This window comes from Oncorhynchus masou, chromosome 32 (assembly GCF_036934945.1).
Source record: "Oncorhynchus masou masou isolate Uvic2021 chromosome 32, UVic_Omas_1.1, whole genome shotgun sequence".
NCBI classification, from domain to species: domain Eukaryota; kingdom Metazoa; phylum Chordata; class Actinopteri; order Salmoniformes; family Salmonidae; genus Oncorhynchus; species Oncorhynchus masou.
The window spans coordinates 28419641-28435007 of record NC_088243.1 but is presented as its reverse complement, the minus strand read 5'-3'; the positions used below and the strand labels follow the sequence as shown (position 1 = coordinate 28435007).

Genomic DNA, 15367 nt, shown 5'->3' with positions numbered 1-15367 from the left:
TAAAAACATGCTATGTTCAAGACAGGAAAATGATTGAAATGGCTGTAAATGGACATTTCAGTTATCAATAGCCACTGAAGTGGATCAGGTCCACATTCGACAAAGCAGAGCCTCTGAAGTCTCTCTCCATAAAGCCAGGGCATTCCTATCATCCTATTACATCACCTCTGCATAGGCCGCGCACGTGGCACACAGACAGCAGGTTCATGTTTATATGTATAACTAACTGCTCAGTAGATCTGCTCACACATGTCACTACCATGTCTACTGACCTGATTCATCTTAGTCCCAAACATATCCAGCAGCGTGGAGTGTGATTCATCCAGTCTTAGTAATAATGTATTTAAGTAATTCTGCAGGGATGACAGACTCTCCTCTGTCATCCATTCCTCTCTCTACTCCCCCTGCTCACTTACACAGAGATCTCTGGTAATTAGGTGATGAAGGCTTTTATGGCCCAGCAGCAGCTTAGCACTGATTCAGCTGCAGGTAGCACACAGCTCCTCCTCAGCCAGTCCGTGACAGCTACCAGGCAAAACAGCCTTTCAGTGGGATAGAAATAGAATGAAACCAAAATGAAAGATGGAATAACTAAATTCATTTCAGGGCACTTGAATTACTTTATTCCTGGAGACGAAGTGGAGTGTGTTTGTTGGAAGTAATCTGTTCTCCTCTGAGGCTGTGAGACAGAGCTCAGTCCCCAGTCAGTGCTGTGATGACTGGTGTGCTGTCAGTGAGACATGACCTCTAATGAAGCGTTTGCTGAACTGACAGATTCAGACACTCTGTTGTGGATGCTGCCTCATTAAACCAAATGAGCGAGAAAAGAGGAGGTGAACGAATGTAGGGAGGGGTTTAAATCCTCATTACTGATGATTTTCACATCCACACACTGAGACAGAACAAAGTAAAGTACAGCATCTCCATGTTATGCTGGTAGTCCAAACTCTCTTCATCATTTGAAAAGTAATTCTCAAAACTTTTACCTTTATTTCTATGTCCTGCTGTGAATGACTTCCTTGTTGGAAACTGAAAGTATAGTGTATGTTGTCGGGGCAGATTCTGTAAATGATCTATTATTATGCCTGAACAGTTTGGAGTGTTGAGGGGAAGAGGTATGGGGCTAGAAAAAAAGCAGGGTCTTTCAAGCATTAACTTGGAGTTACAAAGTAACCTGTAGGGAGAGTTGTCATAGAAACAGCTCATTATAATGAAAAATGAAAAGTATAAAGACAGGGATGGGGGCACAGACCTTCCATTTTAACCACAACTAAAACTGTTAACTCACTTGTACAGCTGCAAACATACAGAATGGAGACCTGAGATGTATGCCACCACAACTGACTAGGGGAGTTATTATGTAACTACGGGTGTCATACCAAAGGGCTATGCTAATTTATCAAGAAAGAAAAGTAAACTACAGTACATCAAGAACCGTAGCAGCTGGTGACGGAGCATTAAACACCACATACAGCCAAACGAATGAGAACATGAGCGGAGGACTCAAAACAAGTGAGGTGAGACAAGTTCTTCTGATTTCAACACTGAAAGTAACTTAGACCGTCCGGATTTCATAATATTAACAAACCCAAATTAGAGTGTGATTGCTTGACTCATCAACAGACTTTCGCTAAAAAAGCATAGCATAGCAGCCTAACGGCCATAGCAGAGGGCTAGTGGTGGACTATGGGCTCTACAGGATCCAGGTCCAGGCTGAGTCAGGTGGCCCCGTGTCACAGTCAGCCAGAGGGAGACCTGGACCAGCAGGCCAGTCATCCCACCTCACAATGGACCATCTCTGCTGTGCCAACCCCACTGGAACCACAACATGGGCCCCTAGGACATAGTAGGACTATCCAGCTGCCCCCACTGAAACTGGAAAACTCTGCAAGCTTCCCCCCACTATCTACAGGTCAGTAGACAGATTATTTTGTCTCCAAATGTGGTTGTCATCATCATGAAGGCTTAACTGACTTCTGTGTCTATGTGTGTATATGCATGTGTGTAAGAATCATCATATGTAGCAAGCAGCCTCCCACAGAGTCATAGCAACATTTGGGGACCAAGCATCATTCATTCTCATCCACCACGAAGACTACAGGTCAGAACAGTATAGCTTTCGCTACCATTTTACTACAAACTGTCACAAACATTCTTGTTCAAGTGTTCCTAAATTCCTACTTTATTATCCTATCTCTGTAAAATAAATTGTATTTCAATTTAGTGTCTCGGACTTCACATTGGGGGAAGAGTGGCTGTGTTATTGCATTGACTGTTGTTGTGATGTACTGCACTGTGTACCCATGCAGACCTCCCATCATTCTCTCTCCTCAGGCGTTGCAACCACTGGCCCCTCTTAGTGCAGGCCTCAAGGTTACTGCCAATCACATGGCCATGGTAAAAATAACATACAAAAACATCAGTGTCATTTGGTCTCTGTTTATGCTCTGTTGACATGTATACAAAGCCTTTGTCAATTTTGAAGCTGTTTTTATGACCTTTATTATGCTTGTGTTTGGTTTGTTCTTTTTCTCTTGTCACAGGGCAGAGACTGGAGAGACGGGGGTGTCCTCCACTTTTCTACCCCCAGCCAGGGTGCACACGATGGCACCGGCCGCCATCCGCAGGTGCAGATAGAGAATGTAATGGACTTACAGGGCCTTCAGAAAGTATTCACACCCCTCTACCTTTTCCACATTTTGTTGTGTTACAAAGTGGGATTATAATGGATTTCATTGTAATTCATTGTCCACAATCTACACAAAATACTCTGCAATGTCAAAGTGGAAGAAAAATTCAACAACAAAAAATATACTAAATGGAAAATAAAACATGAATATATCTTGATTAGTATAAGTAATCACCTTTGGCAGTGATGATATTTGTGTCTTTCTGGGTATGTCTTGAAGAGCTTTGCAAACCTGGATTGTACAATATTTTCCCATTATTCTTTTAAAACAATTCTTCAAGCACTGTCAAGTTGGTTTGCTAGACAGCTTTTTTCAAGTCTTGCCATAGATTTTCATGCCGATTTAAGTCAAAACTAACTAAGCCACTCAGGGACATTCAATGTTGTCTTGGTAACTAACTCCAGTGTTTTAGGTTAAGGTGGATTTGTCTCCCAGTGTCAATTGGAAAGCAGACTCAACCATGTTTTCCTCTAGGATTCTGCCTGTGCTTAGCTCTATTGATTTTCTTTCTATCCATAAAATCTACCTAGTCTTTGCCGATGACCAGCATACCCATGACATAATGCAGCCACCACCATGCTTGAAAATATGAAGAGGGGTCTCTGTAGTGACTGGGTGTATTGATACACCATCCAAAGTGTAATTAATAACTTCACCATGCTCAAAGGGATATTCAATGTCTGCTTTTTTATTTAAAATGTTTAAACCCATCTACCATTATGTGGCCTTCTTTGCGAGGCATTGGAAAACCTCCTGGTCTTTGTCTTTAAATCTGTGCTTGAGATTCACTGCTGGACTGAGGGACATTACAGATAATTCTATTTGTGAGCTACAGAGATAGGGTAGTTATTCACAAATCATGTTCAACACTATTATTGCTCACAGCAATTTATGTGACTTGTTAAGCACATGTTTACTCCTGAAGTTATTTTGGCCATAACAAAGGGATTGGATACTTACTGACTCAAGACATTTCAGCTTTTCATTTATTTGTTTTTACATAATTCCACTTTGACATTATGGGGTATTGTATGTAAATCAGAGACACATAAGTCGGGGCACAATTTTTTTATTTTACCTTTATTTAACCAGGCAAGTCAGTTAAAAACAAATTCTTATTTTCAATGACGGCCTAGGAAGAGTGGGTTAACTGCCTGTTCAGGGGCAGAACGACAGATTGTACCTCGTCAGCTCGGGGATTTGAACTTGCAACCTTTCGGTTACTAGTCCAACGCTCTAACCACTAGGCTACCCTGCCGCCCAGCGTTGCCCAGGTTAGGGGGGTTTGGCCGGGGTAGGCCGTCATTGTAAAATTAAGAATTTGTTCTTAACTGACTTGCCTAGTTAAATAAAGGTGAAATTTAAAAAAACATAAAATCGAAATGATCAATTTTAAATTCAGGCTGTAATACAACAAAATGTGGAAAATGTCAAGGGGTATGAATACTTTTTGAATGCACTATACATGCTTATGTTCCTCAGTCTCCAAAACAATTACATGGGATTTGATTAAGTCAGGAATGTTGTTATGAGAGGTAATTTACCAGAGAGAGCGAGAGCAGCTGGTGAGCTGCGAGCCTGGGCCCCTTCTGTCCCAGTGGGCCTGATTAAAGCGCTGGTGGAGTGGAAAGTGGGGTGGTCTACAGCTCTGACTGGCCCTCAATGGGATGCGCTTTCAGGGTACAGGGAACAGGAAAAACCCCACTACCAGGCAAACACACACGTGCGCGCACACACTCCCTCACAAACCGACATACTGTATATAAGAATTTGTACATTTTCATGTTTCATTGCATAGGACAGGATCTAGGGATCAACATTTTATCTGTAGCATATCATTGATGCGTTGTGTATTCCATGACGTGTGACTATATTATATTTTAAACTACCATTTGGTGGTGACTCATGCATGGTCTCTCTGGCTGTGTGGGTTGGGTTGTGTAGGGTGGACTCCTGGAGGCACAGATGGTCCTCAGTCAACAGGCCCAGCGAAGAAGGAGAGCCCACCAGAGACGAGTCCGAGAGCAGCGGGTCCACGAGAGGACAATCTACATAGATAATGGTGAGACTGGAGACATTTTGTTAATCTGGCTGACACCAAACTCAAAGTCTTCCTGACTGCAGTGTCACAGCTCTCCCTCACTGTGTACTACATGGGTCACATCAGCCAGGCTAAAAGAAATTACCACCAACTTGAACATGTTCTAAGTGATACGTACAATCCATAGGGCTGCAGTACTTAAATAGATTGTGTACTTTGTCTTGCTCCCTTGGCCTCTGTAGTTGAAGCACCAAGCAACAAAGGGATACAGAGACTGCATCTGCTAAACAGGCCAACCCAAAGGGACATATTTTGGGATGAGATGACAGGAGAGAGTCTCGACCTCAAGGAGATCCTCCAACCAAGCCCCCTTCCCCTGGAGCAGGGAGAGAGACAGCAGTCCCAGCCTGGACCACCACAGTGCCTGTGTAGGGATGAAGAGCTGATCAACAGAGACTTGGCATGGGGAGGCCTCAGGAGTCCTCATCGGAAAACCAATACTCTCACAGACAGAGTGGAAGGGGAGACAGATGGTGGACTGACCATGAGGAAAACCTTACCTTCGATGCTGGACTGGAAGACAGAGAAACAAAGAGATACAATTCCCAAACACTTGAGCTCTTTCGGGGATAGTGAGAGGGCTAGTAGGAGGCCTCTGAGAGGCTGGCAGAGAGAGGGCATTAGAGGTATATGTCATGGGGAGAGAGGGATTTGGGAACCTGACTTGGAGTAGGAGCTGTTTGAGAGGTTTACTAATCTGGATTAGATCGGATCTCCAATCTCAGTTTGCGAAATGCTAATGGTGTATAGGTGGTCACTTCATTTTGAAAAGCAGAAATTGTAGCTCATTTGTCTTTTAAACTGTTAGCATTTTTACTGAATGATCACATGGCAAACTAAATATTGGTTTGTCATAACCAAAGTATTTCAGAGAATGTGTCCACCACCAGTGTTAAACTATCACCTGAATGTATTCATAGGATTGCTTTATTAAAATAGCAGCTGTGGTTAAAGTCTAGGATTGCTTCATTAGAATAGCAGATGTGGTTAAAGTAAGTCTCATTATGGGAACAAATCTGTTTTCCATAACAAATAAATGTGTTTATGAAAGTGAATCAGTGTGTTTTTATTCCAGCCTGTTTGAAGGCAGTGTGTGGCGCCCTCTAGGGATGATAGTGATACTACAGGTGTGGAAAGGTCTAAAATTAGCTTGATGTAACACCAGCTTAATGTTCAGAAGGTGAGAAAGCACATTTAAAAAATAATACATTTGGCTTTTTGATCTTATTTCCATCATGATTAACAATACATGGTACTTATATAGCGCTTTTAAAGGACCAAAAGTTACTTTAATTTTGTTACTCAATCTTAATCTCTAAAACAATGGATAATGGACAGACAAAATATTACCACCAAAAAGTACAAAATCCCAGCAATGAATGACCAAATACATTACTTTGTCCATCTTACATTGAAAGGTGTCTTGCGATACACTTTTGAAAGAAGACCCATAAAAGATATCTGACCATATTTTGTTTCATGTCTTCAAGACCTCTAGACAATGGTACAGAGACAAAAATGGGTACGTACAAATGGTACTAAATAATTTCCCTCAATGACCGTTTAATTTAACTTCAAAGATAATGTATTTTCTAAATTATCTTTGGGGCTGAGTTTTTGTTTAATGAGAAGCACACTGAAGACCTTTTGTGCTCCCCAATTCCCTTCAACATTGAAAAGATATATTGCACTTCAGGGCTCCTTTTACCCCTAACAGGAAATTGCTTATTGCAGCAATCCTCTCCACCTTTATGAAAATCTTGGAAGCTCTTAGCAGGATTAGAGAGAGAGTAGAACTGGCCAGCTACCACACACCTGGGGCTACAGTGAACACACAACAAGACAAGGGACAGCTGCATTTAGTTCTTGAATCAAGTGAGAGATATCCTCTTTTCTTATGACGTCTGAAGCATTTAGGCTGTATAGCCCTTATAAATGGCTTTATGAAAACATTCACTTTGCATAGTCTTACTCTTCTTCCCAACTTGTGTTTTCGCCATGTTTTTTAGTCCTCTAAATAAAAAAAAATAAAAGGACAGAGGCAAGCTGTTGTTTTGTTTGTAATTGATTTAGTTTGGTCAAGGGCTAGGGTGTGGTTATTTTCAGTTCATTTCCACTGGCCACTAAAATGCCACAAGTACTCCCAATTCAACAAAGAAAACTGTGGTACCGGTCTCCAATTTTCCTTCCTGATCTTTCTGGATTTTATGTGGCTTTGATGTTTCCCTCGTAGGGAGGACGTTTGTTCCTGAGACTGGGAGAAAGAGGTCTCAGAGCCAGAGACACTGACTGTATTGCTACCGAAGCCACAGTTTGAGCCGTAGAGCATCCACTCCATTTAAATAGTATTGGAAGAGCCTCTTGTCCCTTACAAAGCCCAGGTTCTCATACAGTTTCTGGGCTGATTGGTTGGTGATCTCAGTCTCCAGCACCACCTGTTTAAAGTTAACAAAACCAAGTAATTTGTAAGAGATTGTTACCTCTATCTCCATACTGAATACTATACAACTATGCAAAATGGTATTCAATGGCATTTTCAGTTTCAAATGTGCATTGGTGTAATGAGATTAGAATCAAGCTTAAACGTGTCACTATTTATGGTAAAGAGTATGGCCTGTTATCCTCTAGCTAAAATGTGGCCTAATGTAAGGTGACCAGAAATGATTTTGTTTTTGCGTGGGGAGGATGGGGGGGGGGAACCGTTTGAAAATAAAAATGCCATGGAACTATATTTAACTATCAATTTTTGCTATTGTCCTTTAAAAATACTTCAAACACAAATGGAATAACCCTCCACAGTTCTTAAAAGCCTAGCTAGTCATTTTTTAATCACCCAGGTTTGGTAGCCTATGCTGTTGCATGTACTTCCTGACCATGGTGTGTTCATGTTTTTTTTTAATTTAACCAGACCATTGAAACCCAGTCCCTTTTTCAAGGGAAACCTGGCCAAGAAGACAGCAACATTCAATATATTACAGAATTAAAACATACAATTCAACAACATGATCCAGCCTAAAAAAAAGCATTTACACTCCTCCGTAACAGAGTCTCCCACCAACATTTTAAATTCATTCAGTGGCACTAACATATCTAGATGAAGCATGGATTGTAGATTATTCCATACGTCTGGTGCACAACAAGAGAAGGCAGTCTTGCCTAATACTGTAAATGTCCTGGGGACTTTAAGTAGCAACCACCTAGCAGACCCGGTATGGTAACTGCTGGTGGTGAAGGAGACCAGACGACAGAGGTAAAGAGGGAGTTTACCCAAAAGGGCCTTGCAGATGAAAACATGTACGTAGCTTCCTGCACATATAAAGTGAGGTCCAACCCACCATTTGGTATAAGGTGCAATGGTGGGTGAGTGACTTGGCATTTGTAATAAAGTGCAAGGATGCATGATAAACAGAGTCCTGTCTCTGTATCACTGGTCAAACGTTCTCATAAAAGGTCCATGGCAAAGCCTCGGGAGAAAACAAGTTTGGCAAAGGGATTGATATATGCAAATCTGATTGGACAGCATTTGATTATTTAACAATCAGTCCCAATTTAACTTCAATATTACTTTTTTCTTTCTAATGGCTAATCAGGGACATTTTCGGGGACAGGCCACCAAAATCGGGGACTGTTCCTGGAAATTGGGGACGTCTGGCCACTCTTGCCTAATGTCTTCCAGGGTAGATATGATTATGTAAAAGAAACATACCTCATCACAGTCCTCATCCATCATAGCATAGATAGCCTTTTTGACTAGATATGTACCTGAAATGACAGGAGTGATGACATGTTAGAAGTAAACATGAAACATTATAACACAGTCTTGCAGGGGTGGGTATAATTTGTGGAATGTTCCAACAGGACTCTGTTCCAAAATCTTCGTAAAGTACAAGGTTGCCAACAAACATCTCATACAAAGTAACATGATCAATACACCTAGCTAACTAGCTGCCGAATAGGCATCAACTCACCATGTAGCTTATTTTTAATGTTTGTCGATAGGCTACCAGAGTGAGGACAGACATTTTTCGGAATAAACATGGTGAGTGAAAATGTAATTAAATAGCCTCCTCCCTACCTGGTACCTTATTCTGCCGCTAAACAACTTTGTATGCGTTGTTTGATGGCAACCTTGTTATTTACAAAGTTTTTGGAACAGATACCTTTTGGAATGTTCCACTAATTTTACCCACCCATCTTGGAGATCCTCCTAATGCCCACTTACCAATTCCTTTCCTCCTGTATCTGGAGTCCACAGCCAACATGGCAATGTAGCCACGGTGAATCTTCTTGTGCATATCCAGTTTGCACACAATGGCACCAACACAATCCTTGTCCACCATCGCCTGTGGCACAGAGAGGTAAAACATGTTATTATCTACTGGCTGGCAGGCGTGTAGGCTTTTTCTCCAGCCCGAACGCACCATATTCAGCCCTGAGCATAGGCTGGCAGTGGCAAACTACAAAACATGATCAGTTCCTAAAATGCATACAACTTTATATCCGATTAAACGCAACTCCACGATTTACGATGGAGTTGATTTTGCGACTACTGTGGGCGTACTGGAGATCCGACGCCACATATAAACGTCATGTTTTGTGTTTTTTTACTCTCGATTTCAGCACCCAAAGTAAATAATTGCCGGGAATTACACATTACATTGTTATTTTATGTGATGTTGGAGCTCCAGTCCGCCCACACGCAACTCCACCATAAATCGTTGAGTTTAGTCAGCTAGCTAACAACTTTATACGTACCAGGAAGCAGAGTTGAGGCCAGTTATGAATGAAATACCTATATGTATAAATCGAATAAGGCTCTGACAAGTCCTTGGTAATAAGCCTTTTGATGTCTGACATTTGCAGTTCAGACTCGTATGGTACGTATTCCACGTTTCCCTCTATGTTTGAACATAACCCAAGCCTTCTCAGTTCTTCCACAATAACTTGAGAGGTGATAGTGGCAGCAAGCGCGGATGCCACCAAATCTTCTTCAGCACACAGCGTCCCGAGGTCTTCCCTGTCTCCCTCCATCACCACCACTTCTTTGCTGCATGTTAGCACCCCGTCGACACTGCTGGAATCCATTTCAGCCATTCCCATGGTTGGCATGTTGTTGTTGATTTCGTTATTGTTCGCATGCAGACAGTGCGTTTAACCAGCTAACGTTAGCTAAAACGGAAGAAAAAAAAGTCGCTTGCACGGTTAAAGTTGCCACCAGTTGCGAATCTGTTTTTAAATTATATAATGTATTTTCTGTAGCTAACCCAACTAATGTACTGTAGCTAGCTAATAACTTCTAAAGTTTGTTGCTAGGCTAGCTTCTGCCTGTCAAAATTGCTACCGTAAAGCATTTACTGTGCGAAAAACAACTTTACGACACTCAAAGTCGATTAAAATTTTAGGAACAGTGTTGTTGTAATGTCAAGAACAACAAGTTTTAAAAAATTATGAAATAATTTAATGAAGAATATGACATCTATAAATCCAATTTAAGTTGTTTTTATAGTGCGACACACCGACATAACTCAATAACATGTGCTCTAGCCCTACCACTGGATGTCGTAGTATGCTTGACAGTGTGAGGGAAAGGACATATGTCGATCAGTCTTGGTCCCTGGGCCAATGATTATTCATGTATACATATATATTATACCATTATATATTGGTCATTGATCACAATTTTTTTTTTTTTTTTTGTGAGCAAATCAATGTGGGGCTCCTTTTCTTGTGTTCTGTTTAGTATTATGTGGGTTCCACAGGTGAACACAAAAATGATCAAAAGACAAAAACCATGGGTGTCCATGGGTGTCTGCCACAGCATACTGCTACATAAAAAGGTGAAGGATGCCGTGTGAGCAATTGGTTCCAATTGACAGAGGATTGGATATGGTCAGTGGATTGGTCATGGTCAGTCTTCTGGGTGGAAATCCACATGAGAACGATTGCACCAGCAAGGAGGGCAAGAGAGGCCAGTACTGGACAATAGAACACTCAGAAGAATCTGGCTGCAGTGGAACACACTCAAAGTGGATCACAATCTCTACCTGCCTTAACACTTCAACTACCAGATGTTCACATACTTAGCCGTGTATATATGACCAATATACTGTATTCCTTTCTTACTAAAGACAGGCTGTTGTATGTCTTGGGAAACACAGCTTGGTTAACGTGAGGACACTTAGAAATATCATCCAGATGTTTGTGCCGGGAAATAGTCTAGGCTAGGGCTTTTAAAATGTGTTTTGTAGACACTTACATGTATACCTATGCATTTTCTTTTAATTGACAGGACTTTCTTATCATGGTCATGTGTGGATGAGCTGTACTCTAACCAAATTGCAATGATTTGAATCTGACCTTTATGCTGAACCAATTTTTGTCATGCAATATTTAAGATGGCCACCACACCCTGTTTCTCTTTACAAGTTTTTCTCCACTTAGCCAGTCATCTGGCCAGCTGGGGGTGGTGGAGGCCTCAACTTTTTAGAGGGTTGTTCAGTGCTCCATCTCAGGCTGGAGAGGCTAGGTATTTGAAGAGGCCACTGGCTGACAGGCAGTGGAGTCAGAGGGGGGGACCAGGGAGACCTGCCAGTTCTCCTGAGAGGCTCTTTGTGGCACAGACGCTGCCCGGATCAGCCTACCCTTTCACATCCCAAGCCCCATCTCCCACAGGACCTCAGCTCCAGCCGACGACAAGGCCCCAGCTGCTAATTATCTGGCTGATGGAGAGGCACTGAAGTGGGACTGTTAGAGCTTGGGGTGGCCCCTCTCTCTAAAGAGATGTGGCCAGTGGAGTGGGATGTCCAAACATTTCCAAAATATAGGAACTGGCAGCATCAATAAATAAACATGTACACAAATGCAGACATTATTGTATTAACGTCAATATTTAATTGCAATAATTCAATATGTTCTCTTTCCAGTACTAATACTCTTTAGTAAGATTCAGTTGAATAACCATTATCTGTATTTAAAGCTCGAATCCTTAGTAGCTACATCCATTTTTGGACATACATTAAGGATATATACATTTATACCCATTGATTCTTGAAGAATATAACTTATAAATGACTTAATTCAACAGTCATACCCCATTAGAACCAAAAATATAAGATTGTTTAACTCCAATGTTTGTGAACAATGTAAAACAAAAAGCACTGTATAGCCTCAAAACATAGTTAAAACTATAATTTTGATATCATGGATAGTCAGTCCTTGCAACGTAGCTATGTTATTGATTTTGGGAGTGGTTACATTTCTAAAGACCCATCCCTCAGCTTTATACCAAAACAGAGGTGGGGTGAACACTTTGTTGTTGTTTCAATTAAGGATTCTAGCTTTAAGGCATATTCGTTCACTGAAAATTGATTGGTCTGTTCAGTACGGATGAGAAATTGCATTTTGCGTCTTAGATGAGACCAAGGCTGTCAGAAGAACAGCAGATACAAGCCATTCAGTTACAGCACTTTGACCATTGTGTTCATAATGTTGGATGCTGTTTGTTACACAGATTCAAACCTTGTCACCAGAATCGAAAGCAGTGTCTGTTGTCCAGCAATGATCTTATGCTCTGGAGATCCATCATGTGTTTGGCCCATCCCAGATATGGACGAAGTAGTAATTTCCTCGATGCTGGTCTATACTGTAGAGTTCCATCCTACAGCATCATGTGTCCGGAGGACACTGGTGCAGTTCCAGTTGAGTTCCAGATAAAGTATTCTGAGGATAACAACTCCCGGGCTGCAGAGAGAAGAGAGAGCGCACATTCAGGCTTCACAAATACATGTTTTTCATGAATATATTTTCATAGAAAATAATTAAACCAGCATTAGAACCCAAATCTCTCACTCACATGTGACTATACGAGGTTTTGCAGAGGAATAGACCTGCACTGAATGCTGGTCCACACAGCATCCAGACAGAGTCAAGTCTGGCACTCGGAAGTACAACTGAAAAACATGAAGGAATGTTTTTTCTGGTATGTTTAGTTTTAGATGCATCTCCAATGTCTAGAAAGAATCTGACTTACTTTGATGTAGGCTGTAAGGTCTGTGCAGAGAGGATCTGTAGGTCCTGGGAGCTCCCCTGAAAAACTCACACTGCCCTCTAGTGACACCTCGCGGGACTTGGGGAACTTCTGGCCTAAAGAGTGGCAAGGCAGAATATGCACATTGTTTTTCCATAAACAAAGGGTATTTGAAACTTAAATATGTGGTAAACTGGGTCATTGCACAGTGTAAATGTTGTCCCCAGACCAATGAGACGTACCGAGGACCCAGACCAGCAGGTTCTTCTCCTTGGACACTTCCAGCTGTCCCGAGCTCACTTTCACATCCACACTACCCATCTGGTCCCTGCAACAACACAGAGGTTCAAAGGTTAAACGTAACCTCAAGTCGAGATGTGTTTCTTTACAAGATGCTAGAAACACTGCATTTCAAGCAACACTAGAAGGGATGATTATGTGTAATAAGCTACTATATTGACATCAGGAAGTGCATCATCAATGTGAGATGTTATGTATTGTTTATATGTACATAGGTTACCTGTTAAAGAACGGCAGATGTGCCTCACAGTACTCGAAGCTGTTCCTCACACTCTCGTGAAGTTTGAGACTCACAGTAATACGCAACTGGTTGTCATCATCCTTCAGCTGATAGGTGCCTAGGATAGGAGGCACGGGAACCTGAGAAAATACATCATTCAATCTGACGAGATGAAGACAGCAATGTATGAAGGAGTGAATGCATGTATTTAGCTATTTATACAAGCTCTGGACTTGTGTACCTGAGATGTGTAGCTGCAGAGCCTGAAAGGCTCAAGAGGAGGGGAGAAGGGGAACTTGTAGGGGCCAGAGAAAGCGGAGCTGTCACAGTCCTCAACACTCATGGCAGTCAGAACACTGGCATCCAGTGAAGACACACAAGGGTGGACCAGGACATCCATCAGTGGTGAGCCATTGGGTGGCAGTGTGAGAGTGACTGTCACATTGGGAAGGACCCCTTCCACTTCACACTGATGACACAAAGGGAAAAAGCACAAATGGGTTAGAGAGAATGAGTAGACAGCAGAAGGTAACAAGAGACTTCAGTATTACATTACCATAGACATAGACAGTATCACTGTGCTCACCTTGCAAGTCACTGTGCCATAGACATCCCAGAGGTCCTGCCTGTTTCGGTTTCCATACTGCATGGAGCGCACCATCTCCGTTAGAGCTACATTCACCACAGCCCGACCACGGTGCACCCCTGTTTTCCAGGCTGGCTGTTTCTGGGTCCCTGCAGGAGTGGGCATTGCTGATGCCGATGAGGCCCCTGGCTGAGGGATGTCCAGTGGGGTCCCGAGGGGGCAGATCTGCAGGAGGATAGAGGGCATCATGGCCAGGCGAGAGGTCAGCCCCTCTCTGTCAGGCTTACTCCCAGACCCACAGAGGAAAGCCTGCAGGCCCGCCAACAGTGTGAGACCCTGGGAGACAGAGAACAAGCTAGCCAGAGGAGGCCGGGGATCAGCGGGGGCATCCACCACGGCCAGACAGGCCAGGATCAGAGGCCCCTGGGAGATGACCAACATTGGCCAAAGAACCCCTCCACTGGGGCCTTCTACATGGAGCTCCAAGGCTGGTGAGCGCTGCTGGTGGAGACAGTCATCTCGTAGAGCCATGTAGGGTTTGTCAGAGTCAGAGAGGCCCAGCTCAGTGAGTAGGAGCTGGAGCACAGTGCCATCCTCTGGGACAGACGTATACAATGAGCCGGCCATACACTTAGCACGCTGCTCCACTGTTGGGTATCGCCTGTGTGAGAAGCCAACACTTTTACCAACTATGCACATAGCCAAAACAGCAATACGGGACAGGTGTGAATTAACATACACATACTTACATACACACACACACACATACACACGATGACATTACATTTTACACAAACAATGGAAGGAAAAACATTACAAACCTGGAAAAGCGCACTGCTACAGACTCTCCCCTCTCGTAAGATATAATCCACAATGCCCTCACACTCATTTTGTCCAGAACAAAATGCCTGTGATTGACAGGTTATGCATACATATGATAACCACGTTTCTTCTGTGATAGATCTATGAGGGAAATCTTAAAGTAGTCCAACAAAGGGGGACATAACATTTTGCCTCATTTTAAACTTGCACGACTGAGTTTTCATCGATATTCTGTTCTGTTTTCGTTGCAAAATTAACTTCCTATTTTTACAATCATGTGACAGCCTGAACCAATCAGGATACTTTTGCGCGTGTGTGTTTACGCAGTGTACCTTCCGGGGTGTCACTAGTTACCCCAGCCACAAAGTCAAACATTTTTTTTTTTACATTTTGGTATTAATTTAAGGTTAGGCACACGTTTTGCAGTGTGGTTAAGGTTAGGTTTAAAATAAGATTTCGATACGAGAAATTGTAGGCGGGGTTTAGTCATACTAATGGACACGCTCGACATTGCAGCCGACTTTAAATGCGAGTCGAGACTGACTGATTTACAAATTCCCTTGCATCCTAAAAAACTGCTCAATATTATTGATCGATTAGTCAGTCAGTCACAATTAACCCA

At 42.4% G+C, this 15367-nt stretch overlaps 3 protein-coding genes across 4 annotated transcripts; 1 reads left to right on the top strand and 2 right to left on the bottom strand.

Annotated features, from left to right (window-relative positions):
* Positions 1-58: 58 nt before the first annotated feature.
* On the top strand, positions 59-5464 carry LOC135525847 (uncharacterized). Of its 2 annotated transcripts, none has more exons than XM_064953777.1 (6): positions 59-1912; positions 2010-2101; positions 2335-2397; positions 2544-2627; positions 4635-4752; positions 4974-5464. In XM_064953777.1, the coding sequence occupies exons 1-6, from the start codon at positions 1687-1689 to the stop codon at positions 5462-5464; spliced, it is 1074 nt and encodes a 357-aa protein (XP_064809849.1). In that variant the 5' UTR covers positions 59-1686. The 2 variants fall into 2 exon arrangements, with proteins under 2 accessions (XP_064809849.1, XP_064809848.1); XM_064953776.1 differs by having other exon boundaries at positions 2544-2642.
* A 1376-nt stretch (positions 5465-6840) lies between these two features.
* On the bottom strand, positions 6841-10316 carry naa30 (N-alpha-acetyltransferase 30, NatC catalytic subunit). Its single transcript, XM_064953778.1, has 4 exons — positions 9547-10316; positions 9014-9134; positions 8498-8553; positions 6841-7226 (listed from the first exon to the last, which is right to left on the bottom strand). The coding sequence occupies exons 1-4, from the start codon at positions 9898-9900 to the stop codon at positions 7089-7091; spliced, it is 669 nt and encodes a 222-aa protein (XP_064809850.1). The 5' UTR covers positions 9901-10316; the 3' UTR covers positions 6841-7088.
* A 1349-nt stretch (positions 10317-11665) lies between these two features.
* Positions 11666-15039, bottom strand: ap5m1 (adaptor related protein complex 5 subunit mu 1). Its single transcript, XM_064953772.1, has 8 exons — positions 14745-15039; positions 13924-14584; positions 13579-13806; positions 13338-13477; positions 13060-13145; positions 12821-12933; positions 12644-12740; positions 11666-12531 (listed from the first exon to the last, which is right to left on the bottom strand). Exons 1-8 carry the CDS (start codon positions 14810-14812, stop codon positions 12449-12451), a joined length of 1476 nt encoding a protein of 491 aa, XP_064809844.1. The 5' UTR covers positions 14813-15039; the 3' UTR covers positions 11666-12448.
* Between the last annotated feature and the right edge of the window lie 328 nt (positions 15040-15367).

What these genes read in the sequence shown, in the direction of transcription:
- LOC135525847 (XM_064953776.1), top strand. Translation starts at nt 1,687, where the DNA reads ATGGGCTCTACAGGATCCAGGTCCAGGCTGAGTCAGGTGGCCCCGTGT. An exon ending in CTTCCCCCCACTATCTACAG is followed by an intron (nt 1,913 to 2,009) that starts GTCAGTAGACAG and finishes CATGTGTGTAAG; the next exon opens with AATCATCATATGTAGCAAGC. An exon ending in ATCCACCACGAAGACTACAG is followed by an intron (nt 2,102 to 2,334) that starts GTCAGAACAGTA and finishes CTCTCTCCTCAG; the next exon opens with GCGTTGCAACCACTGGCCCC.
- naa30 (XM_064953778.1), bottom strand. Translation starts at nt 9,900, where the DNA reads ATGCCAACCATGGGAATGGCTGAAATGGATTCCAGCAGTGTCGACGGG. An exon ending in ATACAGGAGGAAAGGAATTG is followed by an intron (nt 8,554 to 9,013) that starts GTAAGTGGGCAT and finishes CTGTCATTTCAG; the next exon opens with GTACATATCTAGTCAAAAAG. An exon ending in TGGATGAGGACTGTGATGAG is followed by an intron (nt 7,227 to 8,497) that starts GTATGTTTCTTT and finishes AACTTTAAACAG; the next exon opens with GTGGTGCTGGAGACTGAGAT.
- ap5m1 (XM_064953772.1), bottom strand. Translation starts at nt 14,812, where the DNA reads ATGAGTGTGAGGGCATTGTGGATTATATCTTACGAGAGGGGAGAGTCT. An exon ending in GTAGCAGTGCGCTTTTCCAG is followed by an intron (nt 14,585 to 14,744) that starts GTTTGTAATGTT and finishes CTTCTCACACAG; the next exon opens with GCGATACCCAACAGTGGAGC. An exon ending in TCTGCAGCTACACATCTCAG is followed by an intron (nt 13,478 to 13,578) that starts GTACACAAGTCC and finishes GTATTTTCTCAG; the next exon opens with GTTCCCGTGCCTCCTATCCT.